The sequence below is a fragment of the Gopherus evgoodei genome, chromosome 1, assembly GCF_007399415.2.
Source record: "Gopherus evgoodei ecotype Sinaloan lineage chromosome 1, rGopEvg1_v1.p, whole genome shotgun sequence".
In the NCBI taxonomy this organism is placed as follows: domain Eukaryota; kingdom Metazoa; phylum Chordata; order Testudines; family Testudinidae; genus Gopherus; species Gopherus evgoodei.
The window spans coordinates 119,644,871-119,663,969 of NC_044322.1; the positions used below are offsets into that span (position 1 = coordinate 119,644,871).

The following is a 19,099-nucleotide window of genomic DNA, read 5'->3' on the forward strand; positions in this document are numbered from 1 at the left end:
GCTAGCTAAATGGTACCCAGTGTAATAGCAACAGAGTTTTGATCTGCTTAATTTTATCTTTAAGAGAAATAAAATTCTTATAAATCTGAAGTACAAGAATATACTACACCTTTATCTTGATATAACGCTGTCCTTGGGAGCCAAAAAATCTTACCGTGTTATAGGTGAAACCGTGTTATATTGAACTTGCTTTGATCCACCGGAGTGCACAGCCCCGGCCCCCTGGAGCACTGTTTTACTGTGTTATATCCAAATTCGTGTTATAGCAGGTGGCATTATATCGAGGTAGTTATATATCATTAAGGCTCTCTGTTTGTCATAGAGGTCATGGAAGTCACAGATTCTGTGACCTCTGTGACTCCTGCAGCGGCCTGTGCAGCTGGCCCGGGAGCCGCTTGAGCAGCTCAGGCAGCCCTTGGGCCAGTTGCACCAGCTGCTGCTGGGCAGGCTCAGGGCCCCCCAGCAGCAGGAATTTGGGTAGCGCGGGGCTCAGGGCTAGGGATTGGGTGTGGTGCTTACCTGGGGCGACAGGAACTCCCTTTCCTCAGCTCCTAGCTCCGCATGGTGCCTCAGCCTGCGGACACCATCCCCGCAGCTCCCATTGGCTGCAGTTCCCAGCCAATGGGAGCTGCAGGACCAGGGCTTGGGGCAGAGCAGAGGCAGCACATGGAGCTAGGAGCTGAAGGTTGCTGCTTCCCAGGAGCCAGCTAGGGAATCTGACCCAAGACTCCCCTGCCTCTCCTCCTCGGCACCCTCCCCTTAGGCCATACCCCCTCCCCCAGCAGCCACGGCGCCCCCTGTGCTGCAATCCCCCTCCCCACACTTGTGCCCCTCTTCCCCCCAGCTTTCATCATAGGTGTATAGTACAAGTCAGGGACAGGTCACGGCCAAGACTGTGACCTGTCCATGACTTTTACTAAAAATACCTGTGATTAAAATGTAGCCTTAACTATCATACATAACTTTATTTGTATTTTGTATGCATTCTTTGATTATGGTAATAGACCTGATCTGTCAAAGAGAAAATATACATGTGTATGTGTTATTTACATAGATGAAGAGAGATAAATGGAAGGACAACTTTGGATGGAAGGAAGCCTGGAAACTCATTTAGGTCAATCATTTCTGTAAATCATATCATACTGACATTATGCTAACTTTTGTGTGTTGCAGTGTTGCTACAGTGGAGCTGTTAATTGCTGTAAATGAACAAAATCACCCCCTACTGTCTAAATGTTAATAGCACAGCAGGAAAAACACTTCTACTTTTGCAATTTGTTCACTATTAACTCACACAGAGAGCTTGATGACTATAGAGGAATTTCTTTGGTGATTGTTCCCAGCTCTGTCCTGCTGTCAGTAATAAGAGTTGTGAACTAAAAAGTGATGAAGAAAAGCACTGTTCCTGCCTCTATGCAAGAGCACTTTATGCATTTGCATTTTTTAAAAGTCCCTAATGAAAAAATATTGTTGGGTGAGAGTGGTAAGAGAGATGTTATCCCATTAATATAGTGGTAAAACTCCCACTGATGATTAGGGTGTTAGAATGCATAAGGACATCAGAATAGATCTAAATGCACATTTTAAACAAATATCTTTCTGGGCTGCTTTGCTGTAATTTTGTCTTACTTATCACTGAGACCTGTAGTAAACGCTGGAAAATGTACTCCTTGTATGTTTTTGAGATTTCGTAAATGCTTAGAAAAAGGATTACAAATTTGGTTTTGCAGTCCTTAATCTAGGCAAAACTCTCCATTAATTTCAGTAAGAGTTTTATCTGATAAAATCTGCAAATTAAGGACCTGTGTATGATAAATTCTCCTTGTGTGTTATCATTGTGTATGCTCATGTATTGAACATTTAATAACAATTGTTAAAAAGCACAAATATTTTTCTTGAAGAGTTTACAGAGCCTGTGTCCCTGGAGCAAATTCTGTTCTGCTACTCCTGTGAAATTCCTACTGAACTCAGTGTATGCCACTGACATCAATAGAGCTTGCATGCATGTATCTGACAACAGAATTTGGCTCTGTCTCTTTCAGAGCCTTGATCCTGTTTTAATATTTTTTGTCACCTGTCACTCTGTCAGAGAATTTCCCTATTCAGGAAAGCAGGAGCTTAAAGTAAGCATGTGCTGCTGTCTGAATAGAGATGTTTTCCCAAATAAGGACTGGAGTGCTCTGTTTTCCTCTTCTGCTTTCTTTTAATGATGCTTTCTGTAAGGATCATCAATCACAGAAAAAATAATAATTTCTTGCAGATAAAGATTGTGTGGATTAATGGCAACTACTTATCCAGCTCTGGACATATTTAACACTGATAAATTGGAAATTTTATGTCTGATTACATTATAATAAATTGTAAATTGAGTGATTTTTCATAATTTTAGTTACGTGATCATTCTCAAACTAGTTTTAACTGAGTGATGCATATGTAGTGTGTTAGATGGTGCTCACTTTACATTTCAGTTGAAATGAGGGCTTCAGTGCTAATAGATTTTACATATTTATTTAAATGCATTAAGAATAACAAAAGCCTGTTAAACTAGGTGTATTTAGATGTCACTTCTATACGCAGTTACGTAGACATTAATCTTATGAAACTGTCTGTGTTCTATTAATATAAATGAGTGGCCTTAATAAATTCCCAAGTATAGATATACCACCTAGTGGTAAAAAATGCTCTTGTTTCTCATTCACACAACGCATGTTGAAAACTCAATGTTAAAAAGAACGTATGCAGTATAGTTGTAGCCATGTCAGTCCCAGGATATTAGAGAGACAAAGTTGGTGAGGGAATATCTTTTATTGGACCACCTTTTTTAGTGAGAAAGACAAACTTTCAAGTCACGCGGAGCTATTCTTCAGGTATGCAAATGTTACCCACACAAAATTCTCTATTACACACACTCTAGGGCACCTGCCTTTACCTAGTTCCTAGGGCTCAAGGCTTCCACCTCTACCTAGTTCCTGAAGCTCAAGGCATGGCCCTGTTGATTTAGGCACCCCCACCCTTTCTGTTCCTAGAGCTCCAGACAAAAGGCATCTAACTTTATCCCTTAATGGGCTCCAGGCTCTACTCCTCCGTGGACTCAGGGCTTAATCTTTTGGGGATTTACAGGGTCTTCTACCAGTGAAGGAGCCTTACACAGTAATATCCTACTTAACCTCTATTTATTAACGATCACCAAAACAAAATGCACACGCTAAGCATACAATGCTCACCACTCCCAATAAGGCAGATGTACTTTTCCTGCTGGCCAGTCAGGATCAGGTAATCTGGGGAACTCCAGATTCTGCAGGGTGTTGAGGTCTGGGAGCTCTAATCTTGGGGCTGTGTCCTGGAGTTGGTTCCAAAGACCTTCCTTTTGGACCTCAGTTTATATAGTAACAGGTTTCAGAGTAGCAGCCATGTTAGTCTGTATCCGCAAAAAGAACAGGAGTACTTGTGGCACCTTAGAGACTAACACATTTATTTGAGCATAAGCTTTTGTCGGCTACAGCCCACTTCAGCAGATGCATAGAATGGAACATATAGTAAGAAGATATATATATACTATGATAAAGTTTCTCTTCTACCTTGGTGGGTCCTGCACTTACTGGCAGATTTTGCTTGCCTCAGAGATTCACGGTAGCCTTCAGTTTGGCCACTTTCGTGGCTCAGATCTGCTGTTCACTCAGATAACCTCATCGCTGGCCAGTATGCGGGGGGGAGTAAGAACAATCCCTGAAGTTTCTGCTGATCCACCTTGTGGGTCAGGGAACAGCCCAGAGACCTTCCCCTCTGGTGATACCTCCTGTGTTGGATCAGGAGTTGGGAGGTTTGGGGGGAACCCAGGCCTGTTCTCAACCCTGGGTTCCAGCCCAGGGCTCTGTGGACTGCAGCTGTCTAGAGTGCCTTCTGGAACAGCTGCGTGACAGCTACAATTCCCTGGGCTACTTCCCCAAGGTCTCTTCCCAATACCTTCTTTGTCCTCATCACAGGACCTTCCTCCTGAGGTCTGTTAATGATTGTACTCCTCAGTCCTCCAGCAGCACATCCTCTCACTCAGGGCCGGCTCCAGGCCACAGCGTGCCAAGCGCGTGCTTGGGGCGGCACACCGCGGGGGGCGCTCTGCCGGTTGCTGGGAGGGCAGCAGGTGGCTCTGGTGGAGCTGCCGCAGGCGTGGCTGCGGACGGTCCGCTGGTCCACGGCTCCGGTGGACCTCCTGCAGACACGCCTGCGGCAGCTCCACCGGAGCTGCAGGACCAGCTGACCATCCGCAGAAACGCCTGCGGGAGGTCCACCGGAGCCGCGGGACCGGCAAGCGGCACAGCGCCCCCCACAGTGTGCCACCGAGCCTGGGGCAGTGAAATTGCTAGAGCTGGCCCTGCTCTCACTCCCAGCTCCTTACACACACCTCACTAACTGGCGTGAGAGGCTTTTTAAATCAGGTGTCCTGATTAGCCTTAATTAATTCTAGCAGCTTTCCAATTGGCTACAGGTGTCCTAATTAGCCTGCCTGCCTTAATTAGTTCTGGAAAGTTCCTGAGTGTTCTGGAATAGTCTTGTTATCTTATCCAGGGAAAAGGGACCTGCTTGACCTGGAACTAATGTATCTACCTTCGACCACTCTCTTGTAGCTATCTGACCTGACCCTGTACCAATATATACAGAGAACATGAAAAGGTGGACGTTGCCATACTAACTCTAAGAGGCTAATTAAGATGAGCTATTATCAGCAGGAGAAAAAAGACTTTTGTAGTGATAATTAAGGGGCCCATTTCAGACAGCTGACAAGTTTATATAGTGAAACTTGAGTCTTGGTTGGTTGTACCTTAACCAATCATTTTACTAAAATATTGCTAAAAAAATTTTAACCAATCCTAACATAGTGTAAAACAATTATTTAACCAATCATACTCCACCACCTTAATTGATTTATACCTTGCAAAATTAATTATGTAACACACAGAAAAAATCAAAGAACCAGACAGAGATCATACAGGTAAACAATAGAGAAGTGAGGACCATAAAGATAAAACAATAAAGAAGTGGGGATTTCACAACCACTACTATTGATAGTGATTTCTTGCCAGACAGGATGTTATCAACGTAAGTTTTCCTTAACCATCTTAAGATCTGTTTCTTTATCTGGTTATGGTGGGTGCTATTAGACTAGGATTGCCTTCTTAACAGCCTGATATTACATTGTTTTATTGTAATTTAGATGGAATGTGAGAATGTGACTTTCTGCTTCTTAGCTAGTGGCTGCTGCTCTCCTAATATGGCTGCAGACAAAAGCTTTGGGCCCTACAATACGGCTACAGGAAAAGGCCTTATCCTTACAGGAAAGGAACTCCCAACATCACAGCTAAATGCAAGATGTAACAGATTGTTTAGCATAAGTAGTTAGCACCTATTGTAAGGGATCATTCAAGGTGAAGTGGCCAGTCACAGGACTAAAAGAGGGGTTTAGTTGGGTTACAGATTGTTGTAATAAGCTATAAATCCAGTGTCTCTGTTCAGTCTGTGATTTTTATTGTCTAACAGTGCTATGAATTTAAACTCCCACGCTCATCTTTTGAACGTGTTGTGCAGGTTTTCTTTGAGGATGCGGATTGAGATAGAGTGATTGCTTTGTGAAAAGTGTTCACCCACAGATAATATGATGTATTTATCTTTTATGTTTTCCTGTGTGAGTTCATTTGAGAGTGTAGTGATTGTCTGGTTTTAAATAATCGTTATTGGCGGCATTTAGTGCACTGGATGAGCTGTACTACATGTTGTGACAGGCATGGGTAGGATCCACAGATCTGGAAAGGTGTGTTGTGGGAGTTGTTGATCATTGTACCAGTGAAGATATGTCTGCAGGTTTTGCGTCTGTTGTTCTGGCAGGGTCTAGTGCTGCTTTGAGTTGGTGTGTCCTGGTCTGTGAATCCCTATGTTGGAATTCTCCCATAACTTTGCATTAAAATTCCAATTAGTTACTCTTAATATATGTCATCCACTTTTATTTTTATCATCACATTAATACATCATTTAAAAAAATAAAGTATAATTAATAAATGCAACCACAGTTCAAACAGCCTATACTGAGGAAAAATGTTGACCGTGGAGATAAATATATTTATTAATGATGAAAAACATCCAATTTTCTCCTAATATAACCAATGCTAAATTTAGCAGCCACTTACATTGAGTGTTCTTTGTTAGCAAAGTGAGATCATGCAAATGTGCGTTTTCAAATGTCTGTTTGAAATGTGTCCATTACTGGATGTCATAGGCATAATTAAAAATGTAATTTCTGTCACACAGTTCATCCCAACCTTGTTACTCTACTTTCTGAAAGTGGAATTGTTGTCTTTTTCCTCCATTTCATTGTCGCATTCTGGAACATTCTGTTCCCACTGTTATTAGGGGGAAACCTTGCTCAAAGAGACAGTCTTGTCTTGACTCTTAAAAGTAGCAAGTCTCAGGCTCATCCAAGTCTCTGGTGGTATGGAGTTCCATAGTCGTCCTCTTTTAAGTCCTCTCGGCCAGAAAGCTGTCTGCCACTAGGTTTAGGACTAGAAACTGCCATATTGAATTAAGCCAATGGTCCTTCTGGGTTAGTGTCCACTCTCTAATAGAGTACAGTACCAACTCCTGCAGAGGAAGTTCCAGGAAACTTAATAACAAGCAATTATGGAATAACCTGCCCATGGGAGAAGTGAATTCCTTTTCTCAAGTGGTTAGTGGTTTCCTTGTGCCCTGAAGCATGAGGGTTTAAGTGCTATAAACATTTTTTATGTAATATAATCCATCCGATATGCATGTTTACAGGGAAATTTTCTATTTTCTTTTTTCAAAGTTGTGATGCATGTTGCAATATGGTCTCTAATTTTACTGTGTAAAATACATACAGGCACTGCTGTTGCCTAACATACCTTGTTTTTCTTTCTTGTAATAAATAAATCCATACCCCCATAACAAATGGGAAACTGTTCCACAACCAGGGTGGGGGACAATACCTTCTGTCTACTGCACTACATTACTTTTGGGGATTTGTTTGTAGTTTTTTTGTATGTTTGTTTATAATATGTGATCAAGGGATTGTAGCTTTGATGAGCCATAACACTGTGTAAATGTTAAAACACTAATATTTATTACTACATATAGTTAGGAATACAGACGTGTAAATACAGCTTTGCTAATAAACTATGTAGCTTTGTTGTTGAATTTGTGATCTTGGTTATTGCTTATTCAGTAGCTTTTGCCATGACTAGCAAATTTCCATATAGATGACAATAACATTTAGCATTTACTATATAGCATTTTCATCTCTAGAGCTCAAAGTATGTTATGAAAGAAGTTATTAAGTATTAGTTTTGCAGATAGGCAAGATGGGCCTATCTGAATTGCTCATGGTTACACAGCTGGTCAGCAGTAATGCTAAGAATAAATGCAATTTTCCTGACTCCCAGTCCTGTGTTCTATTAAATGAACCTGTTGCCTCCCAGTCCCCTTTATCTCACAGGATAACCCTGTGGTATCAAGACCAGCTCTATATGGCTATTTTCCTAGGTGCAAGTTTAGTAACATGTAAATCTATGAAAAAACTTTGTCTGGTCACTTTTTAAAAACTCAATATCTTTCATTAAAGCAGAGCTTTTCCGTACATTTGTATATGAAACTGATTTTCATAGTTGAACTGGGATCATCTACCAGCGTAATTTCCATAGTGTCATTTAATGTTACTTATTAAGCCAAGAGGGACTGAGTCTGCAGACCATTTATTTTTAATTTTTGCGTTTACAGATACTTGTTTCATAGTGGCAATCCAGAGCATCCAGGAGATATTCTACTAAATACTACAGTGGAGGTTCTGCCTTTTAAGGTATGAATACATTAATATCTTTCCTTTCTATATTAGAGTAAAAGCAAAACTCCTAATTTCTAATGACATTTGGATTGGGAAAATATGGGTGTCTCTTTTATTGGAATTGAAAGCCCCTTATCTCATCACATTTCTTCCTCTTTATTTTAAACAGACCTTATTTACAAAGAGCAGAGACTTCATTCAGAATAAAGCTTGGTAAAAGGAAGATGGGTAATCTGGAGGAGAACAGTGTTTACTCATCTACTTTTGTTTAGCTGCTGCTTTTATTTTTATTTGTTTTAAGAATTGGATTTTGGAGGAATTGGCTTCACTCTGCTTCCTCATTTTTCATCCACTGAGTGTCCAGCCCTAAAGATCCTGCACAAATCCAGCTAAGCTTTATTTTGGCATCTTAATTGTCAAGTTAATAGAACAGAGTCTGAAACTTTCTATTCCTTCTACACAAGTAACCTGGATTTTACCTCAAGATGGCAATGCAGTGAATAAAGTCAATTCCAGTCTGAAGTCAGACTCTAACCACTGTACCTATAGGAGAATCTTTAGTCTTTTTCATCACAAAAAAATTTATTCCAATAGCAAAGACATTACTTCAAAAAGAGGGTTATTTCAGCAGGTATCAAAAGAGTGATCTAAGTATTTGTGTCTGATCTCATTGCAAATGATACACATCTGATGCAGATATTTTCAGCTGGAAGAACCCTGACCATTGTGTCTGGAAGATTAACATATGATGATTCAAAGTGATATCAGAGCAGTGGTCTTGCTAGTATTCCTGTCTCCCCTACTTTATTCCCATCTGCCTCCCCCACACAAATCCTACCTTCAACACTCCTGAGATATTACTTCACAATTTTAATCAAAACAAGACCCACTCTCCTCTCCCTACTTTCTTGTGTTGTGAGAGGCCTAAATTATTGACGTTCATACATACATTACAAGAGTGAAATTATAAAAAAGAAATATGATGAAAATGCAAAAATTATTTAGAGAGTTGCATAATTTCACAATGGAAATATCTTTAGCCAAATTCAGAACTGGTATAAACAGATGTGAAATGGAGTTGTACCCAAATTAGGCCTAAATTTGGCTCATCATATTTACATTCTACTGAGTAGAGTTAATTTGATTTAAGTTCACTAGTTTTACCTTGGAGGTCAGGTGGGAAAAGGTGGGAAACATTTCATACAGGAGCAGGTAAAGAGTGTTGTAAATCAGATTATATCTTGATATCCCTTTCTCCTGATGGTTGATTCATGTTGATTAATCAACAATATTTTTCTTTTAAAAAATTCATATATTTATCATGTATACAATTCTAAATATTATTAAAATTATTAATTTTAATACAGTTTACATTTCATCATACTATTTTACATGTCTAAATAAAGCCCAAAGATGTATAGAAAGACAACTAGAAGCTTATAAAAGGGGCTAAAATATGTTGCCAACTCTTGTGATTTTTATCGTGAGTCTTGCCATATTTGTTGTTTTTCTTAAATTCTTAGTTTCTTGAGTCAAGTGATTACATGAGGGTATTAGCGTTTTTAAAGGAAAACAAAAAATAGAGTAATTTTCTAGCCTTACTGATTGCAGAGAAAACTTTGAAAAGTTTGAAAGTGGTGGACGTTATATATCTTGACTTTAGCAAAGCTTTTGATACAGTCTCCCACCGTATTCTTGCCAGCAAGTTAAAAAAGTATGGATTAGATGAATGGACTATAAGGTGAATAGAAAGCTGGCTAGATGGTTGGCCTCAACGGGTAGCGATCAACAGCTTGATGTCCAGTTGGCAGCCGGTATCAAGCAGAGTGCCCCAGGGGTCTGTCTTGGGGCCAGTTTTGTTCAACATCTTCATTAATGATCTGGATGATGGATGGATTGCACCCTCAGCAAGTTTGTGGATGACACTAAGCTGAGGGGAGAGGTAGATATGCTGGAGGGTAGGGATAGGGTCCAGAGTGACCGAGACAAATTGGAGGTATATAAAATCATGAGTGGTGTGGAGAAAGTAAATAAGGAAAAGTTATTTTCTTGTTCCCATAATGTAAGAACAAGGGACCACTAAATGAAATTAATTGGCGGCAGGTTTAAAACAAATAAAAAAAGGAAGTTCTTCACACAGTCAACCTGTGGAACTCCTTGCCTGAGGCGGTTGTGAAGGCTAGGACTATAACAAGGTTTAAAAGAGAACTAGATACATTCATAGAGGTAAAGTCCATTAATGGCTATTAGCCAGGATGAGTAAGGAATGGTGTCCCTAGCCTCTGTTTGTCAGAGGCTGGAGATGGATGGCAGGAGAGAGACCACTTGATCACTGCCTGTTAGGTTCACTCCCTCTGGGGCACCTGGCATTGGCCACTGTCAGCAGGCAGGATTCTGGGCTGGATGGACCTTTGGTGTGACCATTCTAATGTTCTTATGGAGGATTGGGCCAAAAGAAATCTGATGATATTCAACACAGACAAGAGCAGAGTCCTGCACCTAGGGCAGAAGTATCCCATGCACCGCTACAGGCTGATCGACTGGCTAAGTGGTAGTTCTTCAGAAAAAGACCTGGGAATTACAGTGGACAAGAAGCTGGCTATAAATCAGCAATGTGCCCTTGTTGCAAGAAGGCTAACGGAATATTAGCCACATCTGTGATGCCACATCTGGAGTATTGTGTCCAGTTTTGGGTCCCCTACTACAGAAAGGATTTGGACAGATTGAAGAGTCCAGCAGAGGACAACGAAAATTATTAGGGGGCTGGGGCACAAGATTTAGGAGGACAGGCTGAGGAAACTGGGCTTATTTAGTCTGCAGAAGAAAAGAGTGAAGTGGGATTAGATAGCAGCCTTCAACTACCTGAAGCAAGGTTCCAAAGAGGATGGAGCTAGGCTGTCCTCAGTGATGGCAGATGACAGAACAAGGAGCAGTGGGCTCAAGTTGCAGTGTGGGAGGTCTTGGTTGGATATTAGGTGGGTGGTGAAGCACTGGAATGGGTTGCCTAGGGAGGTGGTGGAATCTCCATCCTTAGAGGTTTTTAAGGTCGGGCTTGACAAAGCCCTGGCTGGAATGATTTAGTTGGGGTTGTTCTTGCTTTGAGCAGGGAATTGGACTAGATGACCTCCTGAGGTCCCTTCCAACCCTAATCTTCTATGATCTGAGGACTTGTCTACATATTGATATCCAGAAAATTAATCCAAATTAACTAAAGGTGTGAATTTGAAGTAGAATTTAGCTAAACCACATTCACTTCCAAAGTGAATTAAACTAAATTGAATTAAGGCCACTTTAATTCTGAATAACCCTATCAAGCATTTTTTATTAATCACCAGAAATTCCCCAGAGTAAAATCTTTGGATTTAGTTCATCTGACCCTGGATGCAATTACTAGACTGTTCATGTTTCTTTCTTCAGTTTCATTTTTCTATGTCTTTATTAAAGAGAGCTTACTGGTATCCATCCCCTTTGTACATGGAGGGTCTTTTCTAGAGATACTGTGTATTGAAGAATTACAAATACTGTATTTTTCACATGGATCTTCATCTCAACTGTTTTTTACCAAAAGTAAATTAGGGATTTCACAGATCCCAGGAGACAGTCCTCCCATCATTTTCTACAAACTCTATGCATCCAAAAGCAAAGCTCCAGCAAATATTTGATGTCCACCAAGCTGTTAAGATCCACCTGGCAAGAATGTAAATGTATAGAAAAGTCATCCAGCAACAAGAGCCAAAAAAAGGCATCTAAAGCATTAATTGCTAGATAGCTGGAGTATTGCATTAAAGAAGCCTATGAAGCAGGTTTACAGGAAAGATAAAGCTCTTCAAACAAGGACATTATTTACTTCCTGGACTGGTAAATTTTTTGTGTTGAATAAAGGCATTGGTAAGGCAGCAACAGTCACCTAATTAAGCATTCAACAGGCGCTGGGAATTGGACACAGGCCTTGACAGATGCTGCCTTAGTAGGAGGGTGTTGCAAACAGTACTATGATACCTAATAATCTCTTAAAGTATCATTGCTTCAGTAGCCTTGCTTGTGGCCTACCCTTCCTTGAGGCTTTCCCACTATAGGAATGGTGAGCCTAGCTAAGAATGAGAAAGTTGATAACTGCTGATACTACTTCTCTGAATACCCCGGCACAATGTTCTGACCCACCTGTTAATTGGAAGTAAGTAAAAGTTGTTTGAGGACAGATTGTTCTGTAGATAGACTTACTCAAGTGGAAGTTGATCGTTAATTGTTGTTCTAGTGTTACAAACTGAGCTGTGTTTTAGCTTTGGAAGCATTCTCAGTTTATAGAAAAAGCAGCCAGCCCCAATGTGGGCGATAAGTTTCTGATCCTGCGTCCCCAAACTGCAGATGAGAACAAAAACCAACTATAGGAATATGATAAGCCTGGATACTCAAAAAAGAAATTAGCAAGTATCTGGTTTCTTTCTGAATACAGCAGGCAGATGAGCTAGACCTATTTTAAGATTAAAGTATGATATATGGTTTAATGAGTGTCCTTTGGGTGGGGAAGAGGTTACTTAATGTTGTCTCTCCCCAGATCAGCTGCGGAGCAGGCTTTACCCGAGTGTCTTTTCTGTTGTGTATGCCAGTATCTGCAATATCCTTGTGCTTCATCATATGAGTTCTTACGAGTGGTACTTTTCTCTTCTACCCTGAAGCCAAATACAGTCAGTTCTGGGATGGGTTTTTTTTGTTTGTTTGTTTTGTTTTAAGAAAAGCCTGTGCTATAAATAACATCTGTTTGCCCATGGAAATAGTAGGCCAGTTCAGAGTTTTAGGAAAGTGTTCTAAATGCAGAACAAGGGCACCCACGTTTTGCTCTAGCTTGCAGATTTATTAGATACATGCAAAATAAGTGCTTTCCTTTTTTTTTTTGCCTGTTTTATGTTAGAGTGAAGACTTGGTATTAAGCAAGGAAACCAAAGACAAACGCTTGGAGGACGGTTATTTCAGGATAGGTAATACTGTGCACCATAGAACAGCAATGTTCATTCTTTTACAAACACAGAAATAAAAATAAAATTTGTTTTAATACTATATCAATTAGTAAAGTATTATTTTTTTAAAAGCCTTTATATATTTCTGATCATTCTCATTGCGTAACTGACCTTGTAAATGTTACTTGCCTTTTTAAGGTTGATTTAATGAATGAAGTTCTGATGTGATTCTTAGTTGTAGTGGAAGAAAAGGATTTTATTCATCACTTTTTAAAGTATTATAGTTAAAGTTTTTATTCCTTTTTCCCTTTGGTCTATAAATAGCCTTCACAACATCATATTTCTTCATTCTGATATAATCAAAGTTTCTACCAGTAGGAATACCAGTATCCATACATGCTTAATGTAGTTTATATATATTTAAGTCAAAATTTAAAAGTTGGTTTCCTAAAATTTGACCTCTGAATCCAATCTAACCAAAAGTGGCCTGATTTTCAGAGGTATTTAACACCCATAGCTACACTGAATTTAAGCTTTTTCATTCCTTATTAGTGCTTCTGCTGCTTAGTCTGTGTGCTGAGGCTATATGTACTGCAATATTTGCCAATGAAAAACTGAAGCTGATGGTAAAGAGCTCTGAGGATTATGGAAGATTTTTGGGTAGTGATGTAATGTTCCATCTTCCTATTAGAGTTAAGCAAAAAAAAAACAAAACACTCAAAAACTTATTTATGGTGAATTACTGCAGCCAATTCATGACTGTAGCATTGCAAATCCATTTATTGAATAGACAGTCACTAGGACTGTTGATTAATCACAGCTAATTCACGCGATTAACTCAAAAAATTAATGATGATTAAAAAATGAATCGTGATTAATCGTGTTGTTAAACAATAGAATACCAATTGAAATGTAAATATTTTGGATGTTTTTCTATATTTTCATATATATTGTATTCTGTGTTGTAATTGAAATCAAAGCGTACATTATCTTATTACAAATATTTGTACTCTGAAAATGATAAAAGAAATAGTATTTTTCAATTCACCTAATACAAGTACTGTAGTGCAATCTCTTTGTTGTGAAAGTGCAACTTACAAATGTAGATTTTTTTTTGTTACATAACTGCTCTCAAAAACAAAACAATGTAAAACTTCAGAGCCTACAAGTCCACTCAGTCCTACTTCTTGATCAGCCAATCTCTAAGACCAACAAGTTTGCTTATATTTACAGGAGGTAATGCTGCCATCTTCTTATTTACAATATCACCAGAAAGTGAGAACAGGCATTCACATGGCACTTTTGTAGCCAGTGTTGCAAGGTATTTACGTGCCAGCTATGCTAAACATTTGTGTGCCCCTTCATGCTTTGGCCACCATTCAAGGGGGCATGCTTCCATGCTGAGGATGCTTGTTAAAAAATAATGCCTTTATTAAATTTGTGACTGAACTCCTTTGGGGTGGAATTCTACATCTCCTGTTCTGTTTTACTCGCATTCTGCCATATATTTCGTGTTATAGCAGTCTCGGATGATGACCCAGCACATGTTCATTTTAAGAACACTTTCACTGCAGATTTGACAAAACTCAAAGAAGGTACCAATGTGAGATTTCTAAAAATAGCTGCAGCATTTGCTCTAAAGTTTAAGAATCTGAAGTGCAATCCAAAATCTGAGACAGACGAGGTGTGGAGTATGCTTTCAGAAGTCTTAAAAGAGCAACTCTCTAATGCGGAAACTACAGAACCTGAACCACCAAACAAGAAAATCAGCCCTCTGCTGGTGGCGTCTGACTCAGATGATGAAAATGAACATGAGTTGGTCCGCACTGCTTTGGATTGTTGTTGAGCAGAACCCATCATCAGCATGGATGCATGTCCCCGGAAGGGTGGTTGAAGCATGAAGGGACATATGAATCATTAGCGCAACTGGCATGTAAATATCTTGTGACACTGGCTACAACAGTGCCATGTGAATGCCTGTTCTCACTTTCAGGTGACATTGTAAACAAGAAGTGGGCAGCATTATCTCCTACAAATGAAAGAAACTTATTTATGTAAGGGATTGACTGAACAAGCCGTGGAATTGAGTCGACTTGCAGGCTCTAAAATGTTACATTGTTTTATTTTTGAAGGGCAGTTTTTTTGTACATAATTCTACATTTGTAAGTTCAACTTTCATGATCGAGATTGCATGACAGTACCTGTATGAGGTAAAATTGAAAACTGAAAAAAATATATTTTTATAATGCAAATATTTGTAATAAAAAAATATAAACTGAGCACTATACACTCTGTAATCTGTGTTGACTGAAATCAATATAGTTGAAAATGTAGAAAACATCCAAAAATATTTATATAAATGGCATGCTATTGTTTCACAGTGTGATTAATCGTGATTAATTTTTTTAATCGCTTGACAGCCCTAATATTCACTTTAATTAGAAACGTTTCTACAAACCAGATCTTGTATTTTGTCTGGAGATTGTTTATTTAGGATATGCTTTTGTTCATTTAAAGGTAAATTTGAAAGTGGTATAGCAGAAGGGATAGTTGACCCAAGTCTAAACCCTATTTCATCATTTCGGCTTTCGGTAATACAAAACTCAGCAGTCTGGGCAATTCTGAATGAGGTGAGATGTTGTATACTTTACCCCTTTTAAAATCAGAATATCAAATATGCGATGTTTTTAATTGCATCAACATATTTGAAGCTAAGAATTTTGGATTAATCAGAAAGCTGTTTCTCTTTTATAATTGTCTAAAAATTAAGATTTACTGTAATATACTAAAACGTATGGATTTTTTTAATGTATGATTTTTTTTCAATTCTTCATTTTAGATTCACATTAAAAAAGTCACAACCTGATCAAAATCTGTGTGGAAGAAAAGAGAAAATCTTTGTAAACTTTTCCTATAATACCCTACATCTTTAATAAGTCACAAATTGAAAATGCTGAGCATGCACCTTATTCCAATTGTCTTTTATTTTTCACTCGAACTCTACCTCTTGTGAAATCTACTGTAGATGAGAAGACTGTAAGTAACCCTTTTTGTCATATCCATCCAGAAACTGATTCTCCATACTAATAATGTTCATTTGAGATCCAAGTTGTCCTACATTTTTACATGACTTTACCATCTTATGGTTGCAGAAGCCTGCTACCCGTAACCCATACTATTTTGATAGTATAGTAATACGGAGAAGTTGTACATATTCTTATGTGTCTTGAAGATGAAAAAATACAATTAAATTTTATGAAGGGGGTACTTTTGGGGTTCCATTTATTTTGCTACAACAAAACCCTCTTTTATAGATTATCAGGATATATTTATATCTATATATATAGATATATAAAAAAAATTAGGGATATTTAATTTATTAAAATAATTTGAAAAGTACATATTTTTATGCAGTAAAATTTTAAATTGATATAGGTTTTTTTAATGGATTATCTAGCTTGAATTATCTTTCTACATTTTTCTTTTCAACTGCAAACAACATAAAAAATTACCACCATATTTCAACTATACTGCCATGGTTAAGAAAACTAAATTGAGTTGCTAAATTAAGTAGTTTTGTACCACAAAATCTGAGATCGGTTCAAAGCATAAGCACGCCTTAATTGCCAGAGTTCTGAAGAACATTATTCTTGGGGGCTACCATATTCCACTGATTACAGGGCATAGCCACATAAAAAGCATGTTGAAGTATCTTAATATTTCAGTATAACGTAAATGCTAAATCTGCAGTGATTTTAAGTTTAATCCATCACATTTTAGAGGGAGATCAATACCAAGCTATCCCTTTTTAAAACTTTGTAGATTGTTCCTAAACCGAACAAATTCATTCTCTGTATAGAAAAGCATTCCCTATATTTGTGCTGTAAATTTTGAATTTTGTCTGTGCCCAGACATACAAATTCTATTCAGTACTTTGAATGACTACAATCCTACATATTATTTTTCCTGATAAAAATATCAGTAATTAGACACTTGTAATTAACCTCATTATAGGTCTCTCTTAAAATGTTTTTATTTCAGTATTTACCTTAGGTAAATGTTGTAGTGGGTGATTTTTTTTTAAAGGGTGAGTCCTATCCAACTTCCATGAGAATCAATTACAAGACTTGCATTGCCTTTAACAGAATCAAAACCAAAGTCAATTTCCTGCCTTTTGTGCTTCAAGAACAATACTTGTTTAACTGATGAGCAGCCCAGACAGTGTGAGCTCTTTGTGCTGCTACAGCACTGTTCATAACATGTAATGCCGTTTAACAGGTCATTAAAATCTAGTAGTTTTTTTTATCACATCTCAGCATAGATCTGAGAAATGATTGGGTTTATTTTTCCCCCAATTTTACCTGCGACTGATGCCAATAATTTAAATAGCTATTTGTTAAATTTTGTATCATGACTTAAAAATTAAGTCAGATATGTTTCTGAACAAAACAAGCAATGCCAACAAAGTTGTCTTATGATTCCATTAAGTTAAAATGATTTATAATAAATTTACCCAGTACCATTGTTAGGTGCCTTTCCTCTGAGCAGTGGGTTTATTCTGTCAGCCCAGTGTTCCTAAAACAACGTTCAACATATAAGAAACTCCTAACATCTCTAAATGTGTAGAAACTCACTCCAAACTGAACACACTTTTGTGTTGTTTCTTTGTTAGTTCTACCCTCAAGGCAGGTATAGTAGTTATGGACCAGATCAGAATTCTCACCCCATCACTGATTTTCTGAGCCTTTTAAAAATTTAGACTAGAAAATAATTAGGGTCTCTTGTGAATCTGAGATAAGATACTGGCTAAATTTAAGGCAGAATGATTTTGTACTTCTGCCTTATAATAAGCAATACATATACCTTTGAGTATGTTGAAGGATCATGTTTAGTCTTTTGGCAAGACTAGACAATTTTGTACTTTTTCCTTCATTTTTTCCATAAGTATAAAATCTCTTCAGTAATTCCTTGATTTTTTTGTTTGAAATATCTGCTCCAAAAGGAGTACAGTATTAATTTACATCTTGTGTTTCTAATCTGTGCTTTCCTCTGGAAACAAGAATACAAATTTATTCTGAGACCATTGTTTCATGAAATGAAATATTTGCTTAAGTTTAAGGTTTCTTCTTAACAAGGATCCATTTTGAAATTGGACTAAAATGAAAACTCTACTCATTTTTAAAAGCATGGTTATGCTCATTCATATTTACGACTAACATTACAATTTAATACAGAAAGGGTGGCATACTGCTATGCTGCTGTTTTTGGAAATGGAATTTGATTGGTGTAAATATTGACACCAAGAATTTGTCATTGTGTGTCATGTTTCTTGATTTCAGTGTTCTCTTGAGTGGGTTTTTTGTGATTTCTACTGTAAGCATTGAGCTAGAACTCTAGGTAGCTTAATGTTGAGAACTATGAAACTTTGTTTCAGGGGGACAAACTCTGATATCTTTACATGACCAGCAGTCATCCTACTCCCATTAATTTTAGTGGTGCAGGATCAAGCTCCTAATTGCAAAACATCATTACTGTTGACTTTAATGGTAGCTGACATGACCATCATCACTGGTGCTAAACGTTCCTATGAAGTAAGGCTTTTTTTTTAAAGTGTTAATTGGTGGCTGCCTGCAGGTCAGGAGGTCTCACTTTGTGCCAGTGTACAGCAGGTCACAACAGAAATTCTCAGCCTCCCCAAGATCAAAGGTATAGTGCTTTACTTGTTGAAATAGTAATTTTTTCTGTGTTGCTCAGTGTTTGCTGAGATTTCAATAGATGACTTGGAATGCATTCTTCGATACACTACTGTAAAATGAACTGCCAGCAGATTTGGTATTTTAAGCTAAATGTAGTTATTTTTTTCTAGAAATATCAAATTCTAGTAATTAAATATTGAAGTCCTGTCGTAACTAGGCTACTGTTAAAAAATACCTTTTTTGAAATTAAAACCTGGTACTTGAGTTTGATACTGAGCACTGCTTTTGGAAAATTGCTATCTTCATTTTCAGAGGGGGGGTTGTCAGTTTGTACTATTGCCTTGTGGAATCCAGTACTGTTAGATCCTGAAACATTCTTTTCTGGCAAAACGTATTCTGTACATTTTTCCCCATCTTTTCATTAACCAACCCCTGCTGTAATAGATTTTTATAATTGGCTAATTTGTTTAAAACTTGCTGCTATATTTGAAAACCTGATATGGGTCATGTCAACTGTGCCTTTCATCAATGTTTATGTGCCACAGCTATCCATGTATATTTGAAATAAAGGCTTTAAAAAAACTATTCTGTAGTTCTTACATAAG

At 38.0% G+C, this 19,099-nt stretch overlaps 1 protein-coding gene across 6 annotated transcripts in view; it reads left to right on the forward strand.

The window, feature by feature from the left end:
* The window catches only part of MGAT4A (alpha-1,3-mannosyl-glycoprotein 4-beta-N-acetylglucosaminyltransferase A), a 148,003-nt gene extending 128,928 nt beyond the window's left edge, over positions 1-19,075 (forward strand). For 3 of the 6 annotated variants that reach the window (XM_030570629.1, XM_030570646.1, XM_030570639.1), the window contains exons 13-16: positions 7,780-7,858; positions 12,753-12,819; positions 15,316-15,428; positions 15,638-19,075. In XM_030570629.1, the coding sequence (XP_030426489.1) occupies positions 7,780-7,858; positions 12,753-12,819; positions 15,316-15,428; positions 15,638-15,664 (286 nt within the window). In that variant the 3' untranslated portion in view covers positions 15,665-19,075. Of the gene's footprint in view, positions 1-1,173; positions 2,294-7,779; positions 7,859-8,012; positions 9,563-12,752; positions 12,820-15,315; positions 15,429-15,637 lie in introns of those variants that run through there. The other 3 variants (XM_030570656.1, XM_030570666.1, XM_030570674.1) reach the window with 3 other exon arrangements.
* The last annotated feature ends 24 nt before the right edge of the window (positions 19,076-19,099 follow it).